We start from the raw sequence: 24,467 nt of genomic DNA on the forward strand, positions 1-24,467 counted from the left end.
CATACATAAGTATGACAAACCTCTCCAGGACCTTCAGGTCACTCTCTTCCACTCTGAGAGGGTAGTGACTCAGTTTGGAGAACACAGTGGAGGCCTCTGGAAAGATGTTCCATGTCTGCCAGGCGGTCTTCTTGCCCTTGCTCCGGAAGGCTGACACTGTATCACAGCCTGTGAACGCATGGAAGAAGAGCATGCCATTCACCTTCTCCTGGCCCAGAGAGTTGCACAGGTCATGCACAGCAATCCAGCGCAGGCTCTGGCCTTGGCCAAATGCCACCCATAGCTTCTCTAGCCCTAGATTGTGGAGAGTGGAGAAAGCACTGACTGCAACGACAAGAACATCTGTGTCATTTGCTTTAACCGTGATGGTCTTGGCTCCATGTTCTGTGGCATATTTGGCATGGAGAAAGATGCGGGTGTCAGCTTCCTCATGAGAGCACTTTTCCAGTCCCTGAAGACTAGCCTCATGAGTGCTGAGGACAGCAGACCCTTTCGTGGCAATGACAACATTTGTGGCAGACATCTGGGCAACTTTGTCTGCCAGGAACTGGAACAACTCTGTCTTGTTGGCATCGATCTTAGGAAATTGCGCCAGTTGGATGGAATTGTGTTCTTGTCTGTCACCTTGCGCCTTCCTCCTTGACCACGTTGGAGCCTGGTCTCAGCTTTGAGGCTGGATGTATTGTATACATCAAATACAAGATGTGATGATGTGTACTTGCTGCTATAGGATTGTATCACAGGCAAGAAGTCGCAAAGTGCATAGCCCTCAAAGGTCTTTCCTTTCTTTGGTGGCAAGGCATGGACCAAAGCTGATCCATCTACAATGAGGACATCAGTCTTTGGTTCTTTGTCTTCTAGTGTAACATGACTCTCCAGGACCGAGGTCAGCTGAGACTTCTGACATGTGTACAGCCTACCACCCTCACTAAGGGAAGCTGGGAATGTTTGATTCTCGTGCTGGAAGAATTCCTGCAGATCACATTCACGGCTCTGACAGGATATAAATAGCTTTGAGAAAAGCTGGCAATCCTCCTTCAGAAGTTTCTGCTTTGACTGTTCTACAGGAGCAGCTTCTTGCCTGAAGAAGTCAGTTCTGTTCTTCTTTATTGGCTCATAGAAGGAGACTGCATTGTTTGCCAAAGAGTCTGAAAACTTCTGAAATTTAGTGCGGCCTCTGTCAAGGTGTGTCTGTAGAAGTTCTGCTGAGCTGGGGTGGGCAATGTCTTTGTTGTCAATGGAATACAGATCCTGGCTCTCTTCCTGAAAAGGACTTCCCAAGTGTTGCAAAGCCAATGACAGCTTGCTGACTCTCTCCAAGAATGTCTTCTGCGCATGAGGTGTTTGTTCATGGTGTGTTGTCTGCTCATTAGACTCCTTACTTTGAACCTCTGTTTCGTATGCAGACACCAAGCGGATGATCTCTGGGCCAGCCACCATCCATCTTCTGAGTGCTGACGGATCTTCAGTCAGCCCAATGGCTCCGCCATCAGCCTTTATAAAGGCATTGGTCTGCTCATGAGCTTGGTCAAGAGCCATTGCTGAGAACTGGCGACTGGTCTTGTGCACAACAAAGTTGCCAGCCTTGAACTCCTTGTGCAACTCTGGGTGTGAACTCTCTAGGGTAAGCATGTCCCTGAGGTGAATAGGCAGCCAACGAGCATAGTTTGTATTATTGTTGGAAAAGAAGTAGGGTATCAGCTCATGCAATGCCTGGCAGTAGAGGACAAAATTGGCCTCACGGAAGGACCTGATCACTAGGAATATCACAAGTTCCATAGACAACACCATGTGCCAGAAGTGGAACTGTGGACTCTGCTGTCTTCGAAGGTCACACCACTCCTCAAACTCTAATGCCTGCTCATTGTTGTTTGCTTTCTCAGCACAGTAGTCAGTGTATGCTGTCCTCAGGAGTTTGTACAAACTAGAGGCTGTAACCTGGTGCATCTGCCGTGTCCTGGTTACACTTGCAGCTGACAGGAAGGATTCTGCAGTTCCAGATGAAGCAACTCCTGCCTCCACCAGAGCTCCTGTCCAACCACTGCCATGAAGAAGAGTACCAAGAGATGTCATTGCTGCCATCTCAATGTGCAGACCACCAAACATTACCAGATACTTGTCTTCGCCATACTGATCAGGCCACTGCCACTGCACCTGCTTTGCTACGGCATAGATTGGCTGATCAGCTGTGATTATGGGTATCTGGCCAGGGTTCAGAAAATCAGTGACGTCCTGCACTTTCTGCATCACGTGTTTGATCGTAGCAACAGAATGAGCCTGATCACGCAGGAGAGGAAGCAATGAAGTTATGGTTACTTCAAATTCTGGGCTTCTCTTCATTGAAGCGTGATGAGCTGACCACGTCAGATTCACTGCATCATCTATTTCCTGGGTGACTATGACCTTGTCTAGCCACTGATACTCCAGTGCAAGCTGTGGCCCCAAGATATCTGTGGGTGGCTTTGGTATTGCAGTGTTTGGTGGCACAGGGTTCTTTGTTTGAAAGGAAGCTGGTGAGATGTTTGTGAATGTGTCCGGCAATTCAGGCACCGACCTCACTTTCTCAGGTGCAAACTTTAGTTGCTGTCTTTCCTGTCCAGTGTTCTCCTTGGTGGGGTGCTGAAATATGGAGATGCTAGTTCCATGGAAGGAGGTAGTGGCAGTAGTTGCAGATGGGTTGTGGTCGATGTTGTCCATCACTGCAGTGGTGAACAACCCTTTTCGCAGTACTGGGGACAGACCACACCCTCCTCCACATATTTGCTAACTGTGGCATCTCCTAACTGTGCAGAGACCTCCAGTACTCTGTCATAAGAGATACTGAGGCCATACTGATGTAGCATTTCAACCAGGTTTCTCTTCCTGGTTTTGGCATAGACTGAGAGTCCCATGTAGACTGGGAATGGTGTTTCTCTGTCTTTGGAGTGTCTATGAGTTGTTGCTCCCTCTTTGTATCGGGAGTAGCAGTTGAACTGCATGAGCTGTGCAATGGCCTGGTCTGACTTTGATGCTCCAAATCGTAACTGTGACTTGATGTCAGCCCCATGCTCAACCATCCCTACAAACTGGAGCAGGAGAGGAGGCACAGAATTTCGTACACAAGCCTCAGAAAATGTGCCATCAAACCGTGACTGATGATCAAATATAGACTTTCTGAGAATATTTGCTGCTTTAGCAATGATAACTGCCTCTGAAAGATCAGATGATTGAGCAAGTGCTTTTCCCACATCCTTTTGAAATGCAAGTAATACATCTCTGCCAGATTTATGAGCCTCAAGTTCTGGAATTTCTGCCAGAAGTTTGTCTTTGAGTCTCGTGGAATTTACACTTGGTGACTCTACACCTAATTGTTCCAGACGTTGTTGGTAGAGGTGGCAAATATCTGCCAGCCGAAATGTGACTGGATCATCTGAACAAAGGTTGTTTTCAACAATGTATGTCATCAGTTCTGACAGAACTAGTGGATACACATCTGATTCTGACTCAGTGCTACCTTGGTCTTTCTCAAGGCTCCTCAGGTAGGACCTTTTCTGTTGTAGAGGGCACAAAGACAGGCATGGTGATACTTAAACTCCTGTGCAATGACATCCCCACCAGTCAACTTAGCAAGGAGCTTGCCATCACTAAGTATCTCTGCACATTCACGCAATTTCAAGTCAAGGCCCTTAGTACTAGCCTGTCTGAGATCAGATGCAGGTGCCACTTTCTCACAGAAAATGCAAACTTCATTGTCATGACTGGTTCGGCGCAGTTTTGCAACGACTAGTCTCAGTGTTGCTGGTCTGGTCATTGGATTGTCGCTTTCTTGCACGGTCCAGTTTAGTGTTGTTAAACAACAAGCGACAGTTCACATGGTATTTTGCTGCATTTTTCCTGAGAGTGGCCTCTATGCCATCACCTTCATCCAGCCTTGCTGGATCCATTATCAGTGGCATTTCATTAATTTCACTGAACATGGGAATGTTCCTTGCCAGCATTGTGTACCCATCATGGTCTAGGACATGATGACTTGGAGGTGATGTCAAGTGCTCACCTCTTTTGTCCTTCTGACAAAGACAACACAAACTCCAGTTTGTTTTTCTACTGCTCAATATTGGATTGGCATCACATTCTGCCATGATTTCACTTTTGATTAAGGCCGAGGGTTATCCTTTTACCACCTTAAACAAAGCACACATTCCTGTATGGGATTCAACTAGGTTCGGTCTCCCTACACCTAGCCCGATCATTCATCCAGTGCCATTTAAGTCCCGTGTGATCTGTACACCATCCGGGTAAGTACATGAACCATCATGTACAGCCCCCATACCCTTGGCTCGGCTCTCCCGCGCTGGCACATCCTGTCTATTCAGGTGCGGCTATCTAACACTAAACTAAGCTATACTACAACTACTAGTCTAAGACTACAGGATTAGTAAAGCTGGATTAGCTGGCACTGAACCCCATGCTGAGTTACACAGCAGTGATGTCACCAGTGTGCCTGGTTGTGTGCAGACATACACTCTTTTACATTTATTAATTTTCCTTCAAAATTGATGAGTTATTCGAAAAGAGATGGCCTCATTAGGATCTAAAACCACAGAAACCAAGATCCATGCTTAAAACGATAATTGTTGAACGGGCATTATTTCTCATTATAATTATTGTTTCTACCTTTCTTGGCAGCCATATAGCCCCCATATTTAAAGGTAAACTGTACTGGGAAGCTACAGAAACATAATATTCACAAGAAATAGTATGGAAGAGCTTTACCATATTGCTAGAAGCAAATACATGCCATTCTAGTGAAAAATTAGCCAAAATCTGTCGATACTGGCCGCCATCTTGGAATTTGGCCGCCATATTAAATTTTTTGCGTGGCAAGCGCCCTTTTCTGATAGAGGGAACTTTAAAGAGCACTTGTGCAAAATTTCATGCTTGTTTCACTATCTGAACGATTCTTATGAAATATGCAATTATCTGCTGCACTATTGTCAGGTCAAGACTTAGTCTCATCCCAAGCTACTGTGCTGAGACTTTGTTGTTTATACGTAGTAAACACCAGCTCTCTCTCTCTCTCTCTCTCTCTCTCTCTCTCTCTCTCTCTCTCTCTCTCTCTCTCTCTCTCTCTCTCTCTCTCTCTCTCTCTCTCTCTCTCTCTGGGACGATCGTTTTTTTATACATATTACGATGATAACAGATCAAAATAATTATACAGTATACTAAATGGATTCTGTAAATGAAATAACATATTAATGTGAGCACATCAATATTAATAGCCTATTTGAAATCTAGTAGATCATTGTAACATGTACATACACAAGAGAATTTTCATCACTGTTGATGCTCTGTTCTGTGAACTGTTAAGTGGGTTTAAGAGGATAGAAAGTGTTTAAGTGCATAGGAAGTGTTTATAATAGTGTGGGAAAGGTTAATACCAGTGTGGGAAAGGTTCATAACTGTGTGGGGAGGGTTTATAAACCTTGAAATATATACATATACAGTAAATAGCAAATAATAAAATAAATATAAGGTCACTACTTCGCGGATTTTCGCCTATCGCCTGGTGTTCTAGAACCTAACCCCTCAATAGGTGAGGGACGAATATTATATATATATATATATATATATATATATATATATATATATATATATATATATATATATATATATATATATATATATATATATATATATATATATATAGTGTATATATATATATATGTGTGTGTGTGTATGTATATCAACTTTATCACATACACCGTTGTTCTGTATATTAGTAGAATTACTAAAAGGACCTCATTCAAACTGGATGTGTCCAAGAAAGCTTGTAACTTTTTCTGAATAAATACTCCATTAGATACCATCCAGTTTGAATGAGGTTCTTTTAGTAATAATATATACACACACACACACACATACACATACACACACACGCACATACACACACACAAACTCCTCAATCATTTAGCACTTTTTGGAGAGGAAACCTCAGGGTTTAGGTGCTGTCCAGGGAAGGACAGGCCGTGTATTGGTTTCTGTTTGCTTTGAGGTTGATCCTCATTTATTATTGTGTCACACCAGGACATGAGTGTCAATTAACAACCTAACCCGACTACTTTTTCAGAAGTTGCAGAGACCAAGGGCCTTAGAGAGTTTTGTGCCTCTCTAGACCTCCCAGGAGAGTGAGTGTCTGGGAACATTTTTATCACTTGTGGACTATGAGGGGCCTGCCAGTATCTGTTCCAGCTGTGCCCAGGAGAACTTAACAGCCACGGTGTCTGCTAACTGCAGGACTGCTCCTACTTCCTTGGTAATCCCTCGTGCAGCATCGGGATTGTGTTCATGGGTGCTGCCATGTACATCGTGCATGGGTGATGTTCTCTACATGCTGTTGTTGAAGGCTGTGATCAGCAAAATCAAGAAGAGTAGAAGGAAATAGTCATCGTCGGTTTCACCTTCATCTTTGTCGTTGAGTGCTGTCGCCTCCTCCCATTCTTCTTCCAAAGCTGTCAGGTGTGTGGGGCCAGAACGAGCTGTGTTTTTGGCAGTGCAGGAGTTGCAAAACCGAGTGATGGAGCACTCCGTGGTGTTGATATGTGATAACCTACGGTAATGGCATACATCAATGAGTGGGGAAGTTAGTGTCCCTCCATCTGCACCAGTTGACAGTGCAGGTGCATGTATGATTGATGGCCGACACAGTAGAGCTGACTGCCTGTACAAACTGGTTTCTCAGAATGTAGTGGCAGACAAGCCCAGATGCCAGGCAGAGGTGATGGGGTCAGAGTGGTCCCTTCACACCAGTAAGGGTGAAAAGCTGTTTGAGGTGCAGGGGACTCCGAGTTTAGACCTCTTTGCCACTCTGCACAATGCAAAGCTGCTGGTTATCTGCTCGATAGTCCCTGACTCCTGGGCAGCAATGGAAGATGCATTCCAGCAACCATAGGACAACCTCGACGCATATGATTTTCAGCCAAAATGGTATCAGGACCGGCTCTGTTGTCCGAGGTTTCAAGAGAGATTCCTCCTGGGCACTGCCTATGCCAGCTGCACGTAGAGAGTATCACCAGGCCATGGAAGTGCTGGCACTTCATGCCTGGAGATTATCCATTGTCTCTTACAAGCAAGAGGTTTTTCTTGCCGAACAGCAAAGGAAATGTCTTGATATTTACATAAATCTGCAGCAGCTGTTTATTAGGGGAAATGGGCCATCTTTTGTGGTTGATGTCGTAAAAGGGGGTATCTCTCTAGTTAGAGGGACTCTTCAGCAGGTAGCAGACTTTTTTTGTCTTCCTTCAACGAGAGAAGCTTCTCTGTCTTGTCCATCAAGGGCTACAGTTCAGCCTTAGGCCAAGTCTCAAGACTAAAAGGAGTAGATTAGATTGCTCCTCCTTGTTTGAGATCTCAATGCTCCTGAGAAGCTTTTAACAGTCTTGCCCTCCCAAGGAACTCAGGCCATCTAAGTGCATTGTGACTTGTTTTGAGAAGCCTCACTCATCCCTGCAGGATCCTCTGAGAGATTCAGTGACAGGAATCTGATGTTAAAGACTGTATTCTTTCTTGCCTTGGCATCTGCGAAAATGGCAGGTGAACTTCATGACTGTGTGATGTTCAGCACTACTCCAGTTTGTCCCAGGTTTAACAGTGAAAACTCAGAACCTGTCAAGTCCGTTTTGATCCCCTCCCTAGAGGACTTTGTTAGTAGTGATCCTGATGATATTTTAGAGAGAGTTACCTTTCTTTTTCCCCAGTGATTGATGTCACAAACCCCTTTTTCTTCACATGCTAACAGGAAGTGAAATACATGGAAGTGGGAGTGGCCATTGCTAGTGGCTCTCATTTTTTGTTAGCTGCAATGAATGAGGTATTTTAAGAGTCTGTACTTGTTCTGACCTTCTAAGTTTGGGTGAAAAGGCTGATTGGAAAGAAGTGAATTATATCTGTGAAAAATAATTATCTTTAAAAGTTCCAATTTTTATAGTGCTTATATTTTCCTCATTGTGTCAAATAAAACTGCATGCATTGAATAAGTTATTAATATCAATTTCAGAATTTGAAAAGGCAGAAACGTTGCTGATATCTGAAGTTCACATGCTTCTGGAACACCGTAAGCAAACAAATGAAAGTGCAGAGGAAGAACAGGAACTTAATGAGGTAAAGTGGCTTGCAAAGTAGTTTTTGTAGGGAAGTACAGTTCTGTTCTAATTTATAAGGGCCATATATATGTTGTGGAATTTTTTATTTGATTCTTGACAACACACATACCATCCAATGTTCTTTTGAGTGTTTTATAAAAGTATTATAGTGTCCATTTACACAACTTGTAATTGTTTTAGCTGGTTTGTTACTTTTCAAGGATTACTAATTTTTTTAAACCATTTGTGCAAAATTTTGTTTGGATAATACAGTCACTGCCCTACTTACGAACATTCACAGATATGAACAGACAGGGTCACAAGTTCAGATTTTTCTTTGTGCTCCTATTCTGCTAGTAAGAATTTTTGCAAAGAACAGAGGAACACAAGGAAGAAGAAGAACCTGTTCCTTTAACTCCTTCCCTGATTATCCCAAGTATTCTTGTGATTACTGTGCATTCTTACAATCATGAGAATACTCGTTCCTACTCATAAAATATTCCTACATTTTTCTATCTTCCCGATTTAACTCGTTCTGTGATGAATTCCCATTTTCTATATTTCCTCTCCCTGTGGGAAACATTTAGTACTGTATGTATTTTTGTCAATAGATGAAGGTGTGCACTGTTTACTTTATGAACTTCCAGTGTCAGATGCTGCTCCTGCGAAATTCTCTCCAAGTTCATAACTTTCAAAGCACAGAAAAATTACTGTTTTTATATAAGTAACTTACCAAGTAATTACATAGCTATTAGTTTCATTTATTCACTGCAGCGTAAATTCAAATTTCGCGGTAGCAACACCGATGTTCTGTGTAGGTGACTAGTCCCGCCCCCTAACGAGAGAGTTAGGAACGACTTAGCAGATAATCCTCAGTCTGTTTCTGTGACATCTGGTATTAACATCAGATGTCGGCAGCAGCTTTTAATTTTTTGGCCACTTATTTAACCGAATTTCGGTGTTCAAGCCAAAAGTGAAGTAGTTTCAGCCAAAAGCCTTCAAGATGAGTTTTTTCCCTGTTTTGTTGTTAGTAAATGGTGTCTAGTATATCAGTTGTTCTATTTTACAGCAAAAATTGCAGTTAATTGTTTAACTTCTTTGCCAAGTGGTGTACTTTAACGTAAACATTGGTTCATTGTTGAACCGATATTCACATTCGCTACTGAACTGACTTTTTTGCTAATGAATACCTCGACAATAGTGAATTTACAATCTTTGTTTTAACTCACCTTTACAAGTAATGTAATAATGTAAAGTGTTGCTGAGTAACGTGATAAAGTAAGCTTTGCATTCGCTACCATCTTTATCAAGTAGCTTAATAAAACATAAACATTGTGTTCGCTGCATTACCGATATTTTCGGTAATGATTCTCTATATCTCCAAAAGTCTCAATTAACCCTTAAACGCCGACTGGACGTATTGTACGTCGACTAAAATTGTCTGTCGGGTGCCAAGTGGACGTACAGTACGTCGAATACAAAAAGTTTAAATATTTGCGGAAAAATAGTTATAGGCCTAGTTTGCAAAAGACTTTAAATCACGCTCCTTGAGGGATGCTGGGAGTTCACGGATCACGCTGTTGTTTTGTTTACAAGCATTACCCAGCTGCGCATGCGCGAATTTCTTTCTTCTCGCAGTACAAAGCATCAGCGACTCATCTCAGAAATTCTTTCGTCACTTTGTCGTAATTTTTGCACCATTTTATATTAGCCGTTACATAAAGTTTTATATATGAAAATGTGCGTAATTTCATGTAGAATACAACAAAAAACAACCCATGGTTGTAGCTTTTATCAGTTTTGAAATTTTTTCATATAAATCTAGATAAGTGCCAAAATCTCAACCTTCGGTCAATTTTGACTCGACTGAAATGGTCGAAAAACCCAATTGTAAGCTAAAACTCTTACATTTTAGTAATATTCAATCATTTACCTTCATTTTGCAACAAACGAGAAGTCTCTAGCACAATATTTCGGTTTATGGTGAATTTTTGAAAAAACTTTCCTCTTACGTCCGCGCTGTAACTCTGCCAAAAATCTCTGAAATTCTTTCGTCACTTTGTCGTAATTTTTGCACCGTTTCATATTAGCCGTTACATAAAGTTTTATATATGAGAATGTGCACAATTTCATTTAAAATACAACAAAAAACAACCCATGGTTGTAGCTTCTATCAGTTTTGAAATATTTTCATATAAATCACGATAAGGGCCAAAATTTCAACCTTTGGTCAAGTTTGACTCGACCGAAATGGTCGAAAAACGCAACTGTAAGCTAAAAACCTTACATTCTAGTAATATTCAATCATTTACCTTCATTTTGCAATCAATTGGAAGTCTCTAGCACAATATTTCGATTTATGGTGAATTTTTGAAAAAACTTTTTCTTTACGTCCGCGGTCGGTAACTCGGCCAAAAATCTCAGAAATTCTTTCGTCACTTTGTCGTAATGTTTGCACCGTTTTATATTAGCCATTACATAAAGTTTTATATATGAAAATGTGCGCAATTTCATATAGAATACAACTAAAAATAACTCAGGGTTGTAGCTTTTATCAGTTTTGAAATATTTTCATATAAATCATGATGTGCCAAAATTTCAACCTTCGGTCAACTTTGACTCGACCGAGATGATCGAAAAACGCAATTGTAAGCAAAAACTCTTACATTCTATAACATTCAATAATTTACCTTCATTTTGCAACAAACGAGAAGTCTCTAGCACAGTATTTCGATTTATGGTGAATTTTTGAAAAACTTTTCCTTACCTCCGCGTGCGGTAACTCAGCTGAAAATCTCAGAATTTCTTTAGTCACCTTGTCGTAATTTTCGCACCGTTTTCTATTAGGCGTTACATAAAGTGTTATACATGAAAATGTGCGCAATTTAATGTAGAATACAAAAAAAAATAACTCTTGGTTGTAGCTTTCATCAGTTTTGAAATATTTTCATATAAATCACGATAAATAGAAAAAATTTGACCTTCGGTCAACTTTAACTCGACTGAAATGGTCGAAAACTGCAATTGTAAGCTAAAACACTTACAGTCTAGTAATATTCAATCAATTACCTTCATTTTGCAACAAACGGGAAGTCTCTAGCACAGTATTTCGATTTATGGTGAATTTTTGAAAAAACCTTTTTTTTACGTCCGAGCGTTACGAATTCATGCATCATTTTGTGATAATATTTTTTCTGTGATGCTTTAATTGTTTTACAATTTGTTATATACCAAAATCATTGCAATTTAGTGTACAATACAACGAAAAAAAAAATAACTCATTAGCTTTAACTGTTTTGCTCACAGCGCGATTTGTATACAATTATATATGAAATTTTTTTTTCCCTCTGTCATATATTTCAATATTTATATATGATAATGATTTTTTTTCCTTTCTGATTTTTGCATACTAAACTTCAGGCAATGACAAAAAAAGGAGCCAAAAATGAACTCTTAATCTTAAAAACTAAGCGTGCTGTGATTTTTTGAAAAAAAAAATTTTTCTGCTTCGGCGCTAACTCCTGAACGCCGCCGGCATACGGCAGACACTTTTGTAAATAGAGGCTCGACGTTTAAGGGTTAATGTTTGTTAGGAGTTGAGATTTGTCTATATGATGGTACTCTGTCTAATTCAAAGAATTAATTAAACATCATCTTATCACACTTTCCTTTGCAGAGAACTGAAGAAGTGTAAGGGCAGAACGTAGTATGGAGAGAAATTGTGCTTTTTTTGTGATGTGCTGGGCTTTTGGAAGAATTGGTGTTCTTGACAGCCGAGGATTGACTTTGAACGCCCAGGAGCGCTCACAGTCTCCTGATTTCTTAGCTTACGAGCTACTAGCATGCTTGACGCGAGTTGCCTGGCGCCATCTGCACCTGGGAGCACCCAACACCTGGCACCAGCTCCTGATTGTCTGGTGCCTACCACCCTGCATCCAGTTTTTTCTCTCCTGCTACTAGCCCTCAAATTTTTCTTCTTCTTCTTCTTGCTCCCGTGCCTTGCTCCCTCACCATGCCATTGCCAGTCATGTGTCTAGGCCAACAGAAGTTAACCTTGTAATAGTGAAGTGTTGTGCAGTGGAGGTGGTGTCTACTCGTCCCCCTATGCTCCTAGACATAAAGTCCCTGTCAAACTCCCCTATACCTGGGAGGAGGCATACTGGAAGTCCAAGGGAGGTTTGGGGCTGTTACACATGGGTAGTCGCCCCTTCAGTCGAGCCTGTTGCTGGTCCCAGGTATCGACAGACAGCCAATGGAAAGGTGTTTTACTGGATGTGTAGTGGAGGATGTGGTTATCCGGCCCTATTGGATCTCCTAAATCCGGTCCCTGTCAGACTCCCCTAAACCTGGGAGGAGACATACTGTCGATCCATGGGAGTCCAAAGGGGTTTTTTGCCCACGGGTAGTTGCTCCCTCAGCCGAACCTGTCACTATTTCCCAGGTAACGGTAGATAACCCCTGGAAAGGTGTACAAGTGGACCCCTCACACCTTATCTTCCAGTGGATCAGACTGAGTGTAAAGGGTGCAGCTGCATTTCCAGGATTCTTCCAGGCCATTGACAAGACTCGCGATGGAGGATCAGGCTCTCTTGATCCCTCATAAGCGCCATAGGGATCAGGAGCTCTCTTGTAGTTTTTGGGACGACGCAGAACTCTCAGTGGATACCAAGCTCCTAAGCGCCCAATGACCTCTTAAACGCCTAGTGGATCCCAGACGTCCAAAGGGAGCAGATCGTCCCGTGGGATTAAAGCATTCAGAGGGATCTGATGGATCGAGGTGTCGGGATTTAATGGATCTTAAGTGTCCAGTGGAATCTGATGGATCCAAGTGTCCAATGGGATCCGATGTATCCAAGTGCCCAGTGGGATCCAAGGAATCCAAGTGTACAGTGGGATCCAAGGGATCCAAGTGTACAGTGGGATCCGAGGGATCCAAGCGTCCAGTGAGATTCAAGCGATCAGTGGGATCCAAGTGTCGAGCAGATCGGAGCACCCAGCGGATCCGAGCACCCAGTGGGATCTGATGGATCTAAGAGTCTAGTGAGATCTGAGGGATCCAAATATCCAGTGGGATCTGATGAATCCAAATGTCCAGTGGGACCTGATGAATCCAAATGTCCAGTGGGACCTGATGAATCCAAATGTCCAGTGGGACCTGATGAATCTAAATGTCCAGTGGGATCTGATGAATCCAGATGTACAGTGGGATCTGATGAATCCAAATGTCCAGTGGGATCTGATGGATCCAAATGTCCAGTGGATCTGATGGATCCAAATGTCCAGTGGGATCTGATGGATGCTGATGTCCCGTGGGATCTGATGGATCCCAGTGTCCAGTGGGATCTGATGAATCCAAATGTCCAGTGGGATCTGATGGATCCAAATGTCCAGTTGGATCTGATGGATGCAGATGTCCAGTGGGATCTGATGAATCCAAATGTCCAGTGGGATCTGATGGATCCAAGTGTCCTGTGGGATCTGATGGATCCAAGTGTCCTGTGGGATCTAATGGATCCAAGTGTCCCATGGGATCTGATGGATCCAAGTGTCCCGTGGGATCTGATGGATCCAAGTGTCCCGTGGGATCTGATGGATCCAAGTGTCCAGTGAGATCTGATGGATCCAAGTGTCCCGTGGGATCTGATGTTTCCAAATGTCCAGTGGGATCTGATGGATCCAAATGTCCAGTGGGATCTGATGGATCCAAGTGTCCAGTTGGATCTGATGGATCCAAGTATCCCGTGGGATCTGATGGATCCAAGTGTCCTGTGGGATCTGATGGATCCAAATGTCCAGTGGGATCTGATGGATAAAAGTGTCCATTGGGATCTGATGGATCCAAATGTCCAGTGGGATCTGATGGATCCAATGTCCAGTGGGATCTGATGGATCCAGATGTCCAGTGGGATCTGATGGATCCAGATGTCCAGTGGGATCTGATGGATCCAAGTGTCCAGTGGGATCTGATGGATCCAAGTGTCCAGTGGGATCTGATGGATCCAGATGTCCAGTGGGATCTGATGGACCAAGTGTCCAGTGGGATCTGATGAACCCAAATGTCCAGTGGGATCTGATGAATCCAAATGTCCAGTGGGACCTGATGAATCCAAATGTCCAGTGGGATCTGATGGATCCAAATGTCCAGTGGGATCTGATGGATCCAAATGTCCCATGGGATCTGATGGATCCAAATGTCCAGTGGGATCAGATGGATCCAAATGTCCAGTGGGATCTGATGAATCCAAATGTCCAGTGGGATCTGATGATCCAAATGCCCAGTGGGATCTGATGAATGCAAATGTCCAGTGGGATCTGATGAATGCAAATGTCCAGTGGATCTGATGAATCCAAATGTCCAGTGGGATCTGATGGATCCAAGTGTCCAGTGGGATCTGATGAATCCAAATGTCCCGTGGGATCTGATGAATCCAAATGTCCCGTGGGATCTGATGGATCCAAGTGTCCAGTGGGATCTGATGGATCCAAGTGTCCAGTGGGATCTTATGAATCCAAATGTCCAGTGGGATCTGATATATCCAAATGTCCAGTGGGATCTGATGGATCCAAGTGTCCTGTGGGATCTGATGGATCCAAGTGTCCCGTGGGATCTGATGGATCCAAGTGTCCTGTGGGATCTGATGGATCCAAGTGTCTGATGGGATCTGATGGATCCAAGTGTCCCGTGGGATCTGATGAATCCAAGTGTCCCGTGGGATCTGATGGATCCAAGTGTCCAGTGAGATCTGATGGATCCAAGTGTCCCGTGGGATCTGATGTTTCCAAATGTCCAGTGGGATCTGATGGATCCAAATGTCCAGTGGGATCTGATGGATCCAAGTGTCCAGTGGGATCTGATGGATCCAAGTATCCAGTGGGATCTGATGGATCCAAGTGTCCAGTGGGATCTGATGGATCCAAATGTCCAGTGGGATCTGATGGATCCAAATGTCCAGTGGGATCTGATGGATCCAAATGTCTAGTGGGATCTGATGGATGCAGATGTCCCATGGGATCTGATGGATCAGAGTGTCCAGTGGGATCTGATGAACCCAGATGTCCAGTGGGATCTGATGAATCCAAATGTCCAGTGGGACCTGATGAATCCAAATGTCCAGTGGGATCTGATGGATCCAGATGTCCAGTGGGATCTGATAGATCCAAATGTCCCGTGGCATCTGATGGATCCAAATGTCCAGTGGGATCTGATGGATCCAAATGTCCAGTGGGATCTGATGAATCCAAATGTCCATTGGGATCTGATGATCCAAATGCCCAGTGGGATCTGATGAATGCAAATGTCCAGTGGGATCTGATGAATGCAAATGTCCAGTGGATCTGATGAATCAAAATGTCCAGTGGATCTGATGGATCCAAATGTCCAGTGGGATCTGATGGATCCAAATGTCCAGTGGGATCTGATGGGTCCAAATGTCCAGTGGGATCTGATGGATCCAAATGTCCAGTGGGATCTGATGGATCCAAATGTCCCATGGGATCTGATGAATCCAAGTGTCCTGTGGGATCTGATGGATCCAAATGTCCCATGGGATCTGATGGATCCAAGTGTCCTGTGGGATCTGATGGATCCAAGTGCCCCGTGGGATCTGATGGATCCAAGTGTCCAGTGGGATCTGATGGATCCAAGTGTCCAGTGGGATCTGATGGATCCAATTGTACAGTGGGATCTGATGGATCCAAATGTCCAGTGGGATCTGATGGATCCAAGTGTCTGATGGGATCCGATGGATCTGAGCTCCCAGTAGGATCTGAGGGATCCCGGTGTACAGTGGTATCCGAGGGATTGAAGTGTATAGTGGGATCCAAGGAATCCGATGCCAACCTGCTGTGTCTGGCGCTAGTTCTTCTTTGGTTTGTCGCCTGAATTTTGAGGACATGCTTTTGTCCTGTCTTGTGCACCAGTTCTCATTGAACAGGGACCATGTCTACCTCTGGACAAGACTTCTGGGTCAGAATTGAGTTGCTGAAGGAAGCTCCCTCTTTTGGGCTATTTCTTAGTCATCCAAGCATCTGTCAAGGTTGGAAACTTGGCTTGTTGGAAGTCCTAATTTTCTGGACTGACATCAGGAGCACTGGCCAGGGTGCTCCTGTCAACATTCAGTGGCATCACTTGGATTTTCGAGTTTTTCTGTCTGCCAAGAATCTCTGCAAGTAGCGAGCCTACTCTAGCTCTGGCACCCACGAGTCGTCGTTGGCCAGACTGGAGAGACCTAATAGGGCTTTACAATGCGTCCCCCAATTTTCCTTCAGTTCCAAGGTTTTGGGTGAAAACTGAACACCATATGCCTCTTGGCTCTTCACCCTGCTGAAAATTTACATGTTGACAGTTGCTGTTCTTTATTTCCTGTCAATGGTAAAAGCTACCTTCTTCTCACGGTCTTCTTGCAGTTTCGTTCTTTGTTGAACGACCTTTCCTGTAAGGTGCCAATTCCTGTTTACCTGGACCCTTTCCCGAGCTCCTGGCGCCACTTCCTAGTGCTTGGTGCATTCATCCGAGTGCCTAGTGCCTGGTGCATTCATCTGAGCGCCTAGTGCCTGGTGCATTCATCTGAGCACCCAGCACCTGCTCTAGAGTGCTCGTCATTATATCTCTAGTGCTTAGTGACCATCTCCATTCACCTGGCATAAGTTCACAGGGCCCAGGTTCTTCCAATTATGGAACTTTTCAGAATTTTCTTTGTATACAGTTCTACACATCTTTATTCTGTACAAGGGTATTGTTGTGTCCATGCTAAGCGTTATTAAGTTCAGTTTTTGTCGAATCTGCATGGATTTCGACGTTTTCACTTGGCGGACATAAAGTCCGCAGAGTTGGCAGCTAGTTTGCGTGGTTGTCTGCGATTCTATTTGTCCTACTAGTTTGCTCTTTTGGCTGCGAGTCTACATGATCATCAATACGAGGCATACCCACAGCGGATAGAGGATGAACCAGATAGCCTGTTCCTTCAATCTTCATGGCTAATGAATGGATTTTGGAGATGCAGGAAGCACCCTTCGTTGTCCTTACTATATGTCGGCCTCCTGACAGCACAAGTTTCCTCTGGAGTGCTTGTTCCTCTTGCATTTAAATACTTATAGTTGTCCAAACTTAGTCTTTTGGAAAGGAAGTTCTGTCATTCATGAACCTAGTCCTGGATTTCTTTTCAATGCTTCAGTTACAGGTTGGGGAGCCTTCTTAGGGAACAGGGGGTTTTTTTCTGGGGCGTGGTCCCCAGAAAGACGGATCCTTCACTTCCTTCTCATAGAGCTGGAAGTTTTATAATATCCAAGGAGGTGAAGGAGACGTCAGTTCTTCAAGCAGGAGTTTTATTAACTAAAACATACACCGTAGTACCGTAACCGTGCTAGGCAGTTACCTGCCACTAGAGCAGTTCCAAAGCTCAAGTCTTAAGGCAGGAAGACGAGGGAACAAGCAATTAGGATTGTTATCTGTTATTCCCCCTGCCCTCCTTTTTTGTTTTACTTCGTTAAATAAACAGTGATCTATACAAGTTACTGAGTATAACAAGATAAAAAATATAGCAAATATAAAATTGTTATCAAACATATATGATACTATAAATAAAAACAGAGAAAAGCTAAATGCCAAGCTGGAGTTACTACCCCCAGTGCGAGCTCCATGAAATGGAGTCGTGTATGTGAAAGGGTGAGATTGTCACAATCACAGGTCTCCGCCCTGTAGACATTCCCAATGTCAAAAGTCCTACCGAGTGAGGTGCCGATACAACGCCCGCACCACTCGCGGACCGTCAACACACCAGCGCCACCTACATTCCATGTTAGCACCCACCACCTAGGAATGGTATTTTTTCAAGGGGGAAAAGGAAGAAGAGAGGTGGGTCACGGGTGACACAGGTCTCTCCCCAGAAATAGATTTTTCCTTTGTCAAAATCCTTTTTCTGGGTTTTCCGACCTGTGTCACCCGGTGAAATAATAACAGAGAAACAAAATACCATCCTGAAAAACTAAAGAAACTTGTAATGGAAAGAAATAAAACTATAATTCCACAAGAACTTTAATTGTCCAAGTAGCAAAATAGATATTCCAATACATAAACTATAGTAAGGTGGGGGAACTATGTCCCGCAAGACAAGAGAACAAAAAGACATAAAACGTACTTAAAAGTTACAAACAGGGGACAAATACAAAAATTGCAACATGGTCAGGAGACAGGCTGTGAAGTATGCCTGACGCGGAGGTGATGGAAAGGGAATAAGTGAGGCAGGTAGGAGGGAGGAAAGTGACCGAATATAAAGAAAAGGAGTTAAATAGAGGAAGGAACAATGCTTCCTGCCGCCACTGTGGTGAATTTTAGAGCTTCTAGGGATTTCAAATAGTGGCGTTTGAAAACCAGGGGAGACTTCCACCCTGTATATTTTGTAAGATCCTCAAAATTCATGTGATGGAAATAATTAGTGGAGGTGGCCACCGCTCTAATGTCATGAACCTCGGAACTGAGTCTGGGTTTGCTTGTTTAATAAAAATATAAGATCTGTTGTCTGATGGCCTTCATAGAAATAGTTCCTCCACCTTCCCTTATAAACAGAGGCCCCGAAGTTATTTGAGAGGTCCTGTCTAAATAAGCCTTTTTAAAGTAAAGACCGGGCACAAGGATAGGTCTTGTGGGAGGGGGACGACCTTCCAGGGAGACCATCTATCTCGAGGATCTTCATTCTTAGCTAGGAATTTAAGGTGAGGGGCTAGCAACACTTCACCTGATGGAAGGAAATCGATATGATTGGGCTCTCTAGACAGGGCAGACAGCTCGGAAATTCTAGCACCTGAAGCTAAACTAATTAAAAATAAGGTCTTCCTCAATAAACTTTGGAATGAACAAGATTGATTATCAGTTTCTGAGGCTAATTTAAGGACATCATTTAAGAACCAGGAAACCGTGTGTGGGCGGGTTACTGGTCTCAAACGAGCACAGGGTTTAGGGATTGAAGAAAAATAAGAGTCCATTAAGTTAATATTGAACCCGTGTAAAAATATCTTTTTCAAAGCTGATTTGGCTGTAGTAATGGTACTCGAGGCAAGACCTTTTTCAAATAAAGACCTAAAAAATGAAATTGCTAGGTTCGTGGTCATTATGGTTGCTTCAGATTCTTTTAGGAAGAGTGCTAATTTCTTAACTGCTGAGTCATACTGTCTGAGAGTGGATTCCCTTTTGTCTGATTCTAGGAACAAAGTGTTAATAGGGTCAATATTAGCACCTTTCTGAGCTGCAAACTTCATGAAATCCACAAAGCTAGGGCATTCTGAATTCTTGAGGAAGCTGACACAGTCTGAGTTTGTACTATTTGCGTCAGTTTTGGGTTGGGAATTTGTAAACACCGAAGCTTCAGCTCTAGAAGAAGCGGAAACCAGTTGCTCTTCGGCCAATTGGGAGCCACCAGAGCTACCTGGCCCTTGAATGTCCTGAGCTTGTGAAGGACTTTCAGTAACAGGTTTACTGGAGGAAACAGATAGATCCTTTTCCACTTGTTCCAATCTATTGACATTGCATCTGTGGAGTGTGCTAGAGGGTCCAGGTTGGGAGCCACATAACAGGGAAGTTTGTGGTTGCATTCTGTTGCAAAGAGATCTACTTTGAGACCCGGAACTTGACTGCAAATCCAATTGAATGAAGTTTTGTCCAAGGACCATTCCGACTCCAGCGGGTTGTCCTGGATAGGGAATCTGCAATGACATTCGGACTCCTGCAAGATGAGTAGCAGACAGATGCCACGGTGTTTGTTTGCTAAGGAAAATATTGCTATCATAACCTGGTTGATCCGGCTCGACTTGGAACCCCCTCTGTTTATACAATGTACCACCACTGCACTGTCCAAGACCAGTCTTATATGGATCAGACTGTTTGGACGTAGCTTCTTCAAGGTTAGAAAGACTGCCATAGCTTCCAGGACATTGATATGGAACTGGCGGAACACAGTAGACCAAGTCCCCTGAACTTTCTTGTGTTGAGAGTATCCTCCCCACCCGCTTAGAGAAGCGTCGATGTGAATCACTAGTGCCGGAGGGGGAAATTGAAGCGGTACTGAATTCAATAAGCTCTTGACTGTTGTCCAAGGCCGGAGTCTCTTTTTCAAAATTGGCGGAATTAGAGACACCTTGTCTCTGAACCTGACGTTGGCTCAGCTCCGCCATACCCTGTTTATATCCTTCAGTGTATGGCAGCTCCGCCATACCCTGTTTATATCCTTCAGTGTATGGCAGCTCCGCCATACCCTGTTTATATCCTTCAGTGTATGGCAGCTCCGCCATACCCTGTTTATATCCTTCAGTGTATGGCAGCTCCGCCATACCCTGTTTATATCCTTCAGTAGCCCTTTGTTGGCCGAGTTGGTTGAGCTTCAGACCGTCATTCGATGGGCCGGAGTTCGATTCCCGCCGCCGGCTGATGAAGAGTTAGAGGAATTTATTTCTGGTGATAGAAATTCATTTTCGCTATAATGTGGTTGATTCCACAATAAGCTGTAGGTCCCGTTGCTAAGTAACCAATTGGTTCTTAGCCAGTAAAAATAAGTCTAATCCTTCGGGCCAGCCCTAGGAGAGCTGTTAATCAGCTCAGTGGTCTGGTAAAACTAAGCTATACTTACTTATATCCTTCAGTTTGGATTTCAGTAGAAGATCCGTTACCGAAGCGAACTGAAGAGAACCTAAGACTCTTTCTTGGGTGCGGCGGGAAGCTTTCTTGTTTCTGAGAAACTGTTTGGTTGCCTTGGCTATTTCTCTCCGTTTGGCCAGCGGAAGAGATAGTTTGTGTGAACGTAGGTCCCACTGGATCCCTAACCATTGAAAGCAACTCTCCGGTACTAGGCGGGATTTCTCCCTGTTTATTTGAAAGCCTAGAGATTCCAGAAAGCCGATTACTATGGCTGTTGCTTTCCGGCATTCGTTGGCGTTGTATGCCCAAATGATCCAACCATCCAGGTATGCGGCCAGCATGATCCCTTGAGACCGGAGTTGCTGAACTACCGTATCTGCCAGTTTGGTGAAGATTCTGGGGCTATGTTGAGACCGAATGGCATGACTCTGAACGAGTATGCTTGATTTCCCAGTCTGAACCCCAGATAAGGAGAGAACCTTCTCGCAATCGGGACGTGATAGTAAGCGTCTGAAAGATCTATAGAGGTGGTTACGGCTCCACGGGGTAGTAGGGTCCGAACCTGCGAGATTGTAAGCATTCGAAACTTGTCGCATTGAATGTAAGAATTTAGACGGGACAAGTCTAGAATTACTCTCTGTTGACTGGAACCTTTCTTTGGAACACTGAACAGTCTGCCTTGGAATTTCAAGTGTCTCGCTTTCTTTATTGCCCTCTTTTGTAATAGATCTTTCACGAAGTCCTTCAGAGCCTTGGACGGTGATTGATGGAACCTGACTAGTGGGGGAGGACCTCTGCACCAACTCCACCCCAGTCCTTTGGAGACTATGCTCTGGGCCCAGGGACTGAAGTTCCACTGGTCCCGAAAATGGTACAGCCTCCCGCCTACCTGAGATATCTCTTTGGGCGGGAGATGGTCTGCCTCCTCTGGAGCCTCTGCCTCCCCTTCCTCGGGAGGAGGAGCGAGGTGCTTCCCTGCCTCTGTAGTATCCTCTGGCCCTAGTTCCCCTTGCATTCTGGATAGACCGAAATGCCCCCTGGCTTTCATATGAAGCATTGAAAGCCGGGGAAGATACATACGAGGGGGCAGCGAGAGACTGAGGAGCTGGTTGAACCAGCACATATTGAGGCTGAGGCTGAGTGTGTGAGGTTGAAGGCTGGCCGGGTGCGGGGACCTGGACAGCCTGCAAGACAGTCTGAGCAGGGAGCCATTTAAACTTTTTGAACTTCTTACCGGACTTAGGATGGGGTCCGGCGGGCTCCGTTTGCTTATGCTTGTAAGGCAGGCCCCAACGGGAGCGGAGACTCTGATTGGCCCTAGTTGTTTCAGCTAGGACCGCATCAACCTCTTCTTGAGGGAAGAGATTAGCTCCCCAGATGGAGCTCTTCATAAGCCTGTTAGGCTCATGACGGATGGAAGCTGCCGAAAAGATGTGCTTCCGGCAGTTCATCCGGGCCGTGATGAAGTCGTAAAGGTCCTGTTGAAAACTCGCCAAGAGAGATTTCGTCAGGACCTGAAACAAAGCGTCTTCGCTGTAGACCACTGACGTTGCCTCTGCCAAAGTCAGAGAGTTTAAGGACCTGCTAAGCCTGTCCTTAGTCTCAGCTTCAGCCTTCAGGAGCGAATCCGGGATCTTAGGGAGTTGCTCGCTGAACAAGTTAGAGGCGCAGTCAGGGTCGAGCCGAGTTACTGTGAAAGTGGCTGGGGCTCCCTCCCAAAACTCAGAATCTCCGGGGAAGACAAGAGAGGTGGGATCTGTCTCCCGGAGATGAGGAAGGGGTTTACCCTCCATGCACGCTTGGCTAGTGAGGGAAGCCACTTTTGAAGTGCAAGGGGTAGGGAGAATTTCTCCCAAAGAGAACATTGTAAAGGCACCCTTGGCCGGGGTGAGTTTGGTGTTCTCTGCTTGCCACTCCGTTAATGTTCGAAGCAGAGACGACTGAGCTTGGTCCCTCGGGAAGATGACCATCTCCTTTGGGACCTTGTCGGAACGGATCCACGCCTCCTCTGTAAGCCTGGCAAAACCGGGATAAGGAGGTTCCAGACCGGGAGGGAAGAATTCAAGTTCCTCCAGCCTGCGAGTGCCTAGGCCCTCAATTGTCAGGGTACCTTCATGCTGAGGAGCATAAAGGGTCAGTCGCCAAGGGTTCCCCTTATCGAAAGGAGGAAGGCTGGAGGTGTCCGGGACGGAGAAGGGTCTGGCGGCCGCTCCGCCGCTCATGAACCCCGAGATTAAGTTCCCTTGGGACTTAACCTGCTGCGACAGGGAAAGCATGGAAGCATTAGATGAAGAAAGCTGAGAGGAGAGTTGCGACAGCTTGTCATCAACACTCTTGTCGAACTTCTGCATAAGAAGCTTGGCAAATGTTTCTGCATCAAAGGAAGGAGGGGGTGGAACCTCCTTGCTTTGTTTTGTCCGTGAACCCTTACCAGAAGTAGAGGCCTTGCTTGTGGACGGCACAGGACTAGGAGCCCGTGACGCCTTCGAGGGAACCCCGGAGCGGACTTTCTGGGTTTTTAAGGTCTTTTTCTTGATAGATTTGACCTTAGGGACGGCAAGAGGATTTCACGAATCCCCTGAAAGAGGAAGCAGAAGAAGAAGGAGAACTAAAGAGATAGTCACCTGCCTCACTTACCCCCTTACCTGCTTGGAGATCCAGGTCCACATTCATGGGCTCCAAGTTCAAATTAAGGGCCGCAACGTCTTCGGTGACCTCTCCGCATGCGGCTGCGTCTTCCTGGGATGGTTGAGTCATCTCCCGGATCCCAGCAATCAAAGGGGCGGCTACCTCATCCGCAACTGACGCTGAGATCCAGGCGCCGGGGAAGAGAACGCTGCAGACGTCCTTGGAAAGAACATAGGGTTTCCCTGCCCCAACGTTCCTCCCGAAGCCGCTGACCCAGGACTTAAGGGTCAAAAGCGAAGAGTCACGAGAGCTGCGGTCAATCTGAAAGAAGGAGAATGTCGACTAACCAAATCTCCTAGAAGACTAATATCTCCCAATTATCCATAAGAGACAAAACTCAAAAGAAAGCATGAATCGGAAAAGGAAAATCTAACTTACCGATTCATCCAGAACCCGCTCATAGAGAGCGTAGCACAACTCAGCCATCAGGGTGCCAGACGACCAGGTCCCCCACGTGGACGGCGCACCCGGAGTGGGACCTGCCGACCTCGTGTCCACTCGCCTGCTGGAGGACTGCCGTGCACCCCTTCTCCTGACAACGAACCATCTGTAAATGGACGAGTACATGAGTATGCTGATAAGGCCACCGGAGTAGGATGCCGGAGCAGCGTCTTAGGATAATAGATTGACTGGGCATGTAAAAGGACCAGAAAGACCCCACCGGAACACGCCGGAATGATAAGAGGTCTACTAGACCATACATGGTCAATAAAATAATACAAAAAGGAACCGCCGGAGTTAATCCGGAGAAACAGGGAGGTCACGTTAAAAACATGCGTCAACAAAATTAAGAACAACAATACATATACAGTGAACGGTTAGCTTATGATTAAGCGGTAAAAAAGTTTCGCTTGTAGCCGGGAGTCACGTTACCTGATATAGTGACGGCGGAGGAGGTGTGGTGAGCACCGACCGACCATACACCATACCCACGGAGTGGTATAAGAAAAGAGAGCAACGAGAAAGCCCGACTACTAGCGGAAAATGCAAAATTAGACTAGTCAACGAAAGATAGATACTTGGGAAAGGGACAAGTT

The 24,467-nt window shown here is 44.7% G+C and overlaps 1 protein-coding gene across 2 annotated transcripts in view; it reads left to right on the plus strand.

Annotated features, from left to right (window-relative positions):
• Positions 1-24,467, plus strand: part of LOC136837763 (DNA-directed RNA polymerase II subunit RPB4-like) — a 260,105-nt gene that overhangs the window by 115,684 nt on the left and 119,954 nt on the right. For both annotated transcript variants that reach the window (XR_010852759.1, XM_067102681.1), the window contains exon 2: positions 8,033-8,136. Coding sequence is in view for 1 of the 2 variants with exons in the window: in XM_067102681.1 (XP_066958782.1) it covers positions 8,033-8,136 (104 nt within the window). In the remaining variant the exon portion in view is untranslated. The remainder of the gene's footprint in view (positions 1-8,032; positions 8,137-24,467) is intronic.

This window comes from Macrobrachium rosenbergii, chromosome 59, assembly GCF_040412425.1.
Source record: "Macrobrachium rosenbergii isolate ZJJX-2024 chromosome 59, ASM4041242v1, whole genome shotgun sequence".
NCBI lineage: Eukaryota > Metazoa > Arthropoda > Malacostraca > Decapoda > Palaemonidae > Macrobrachium > Macrobrachium rosenbergii.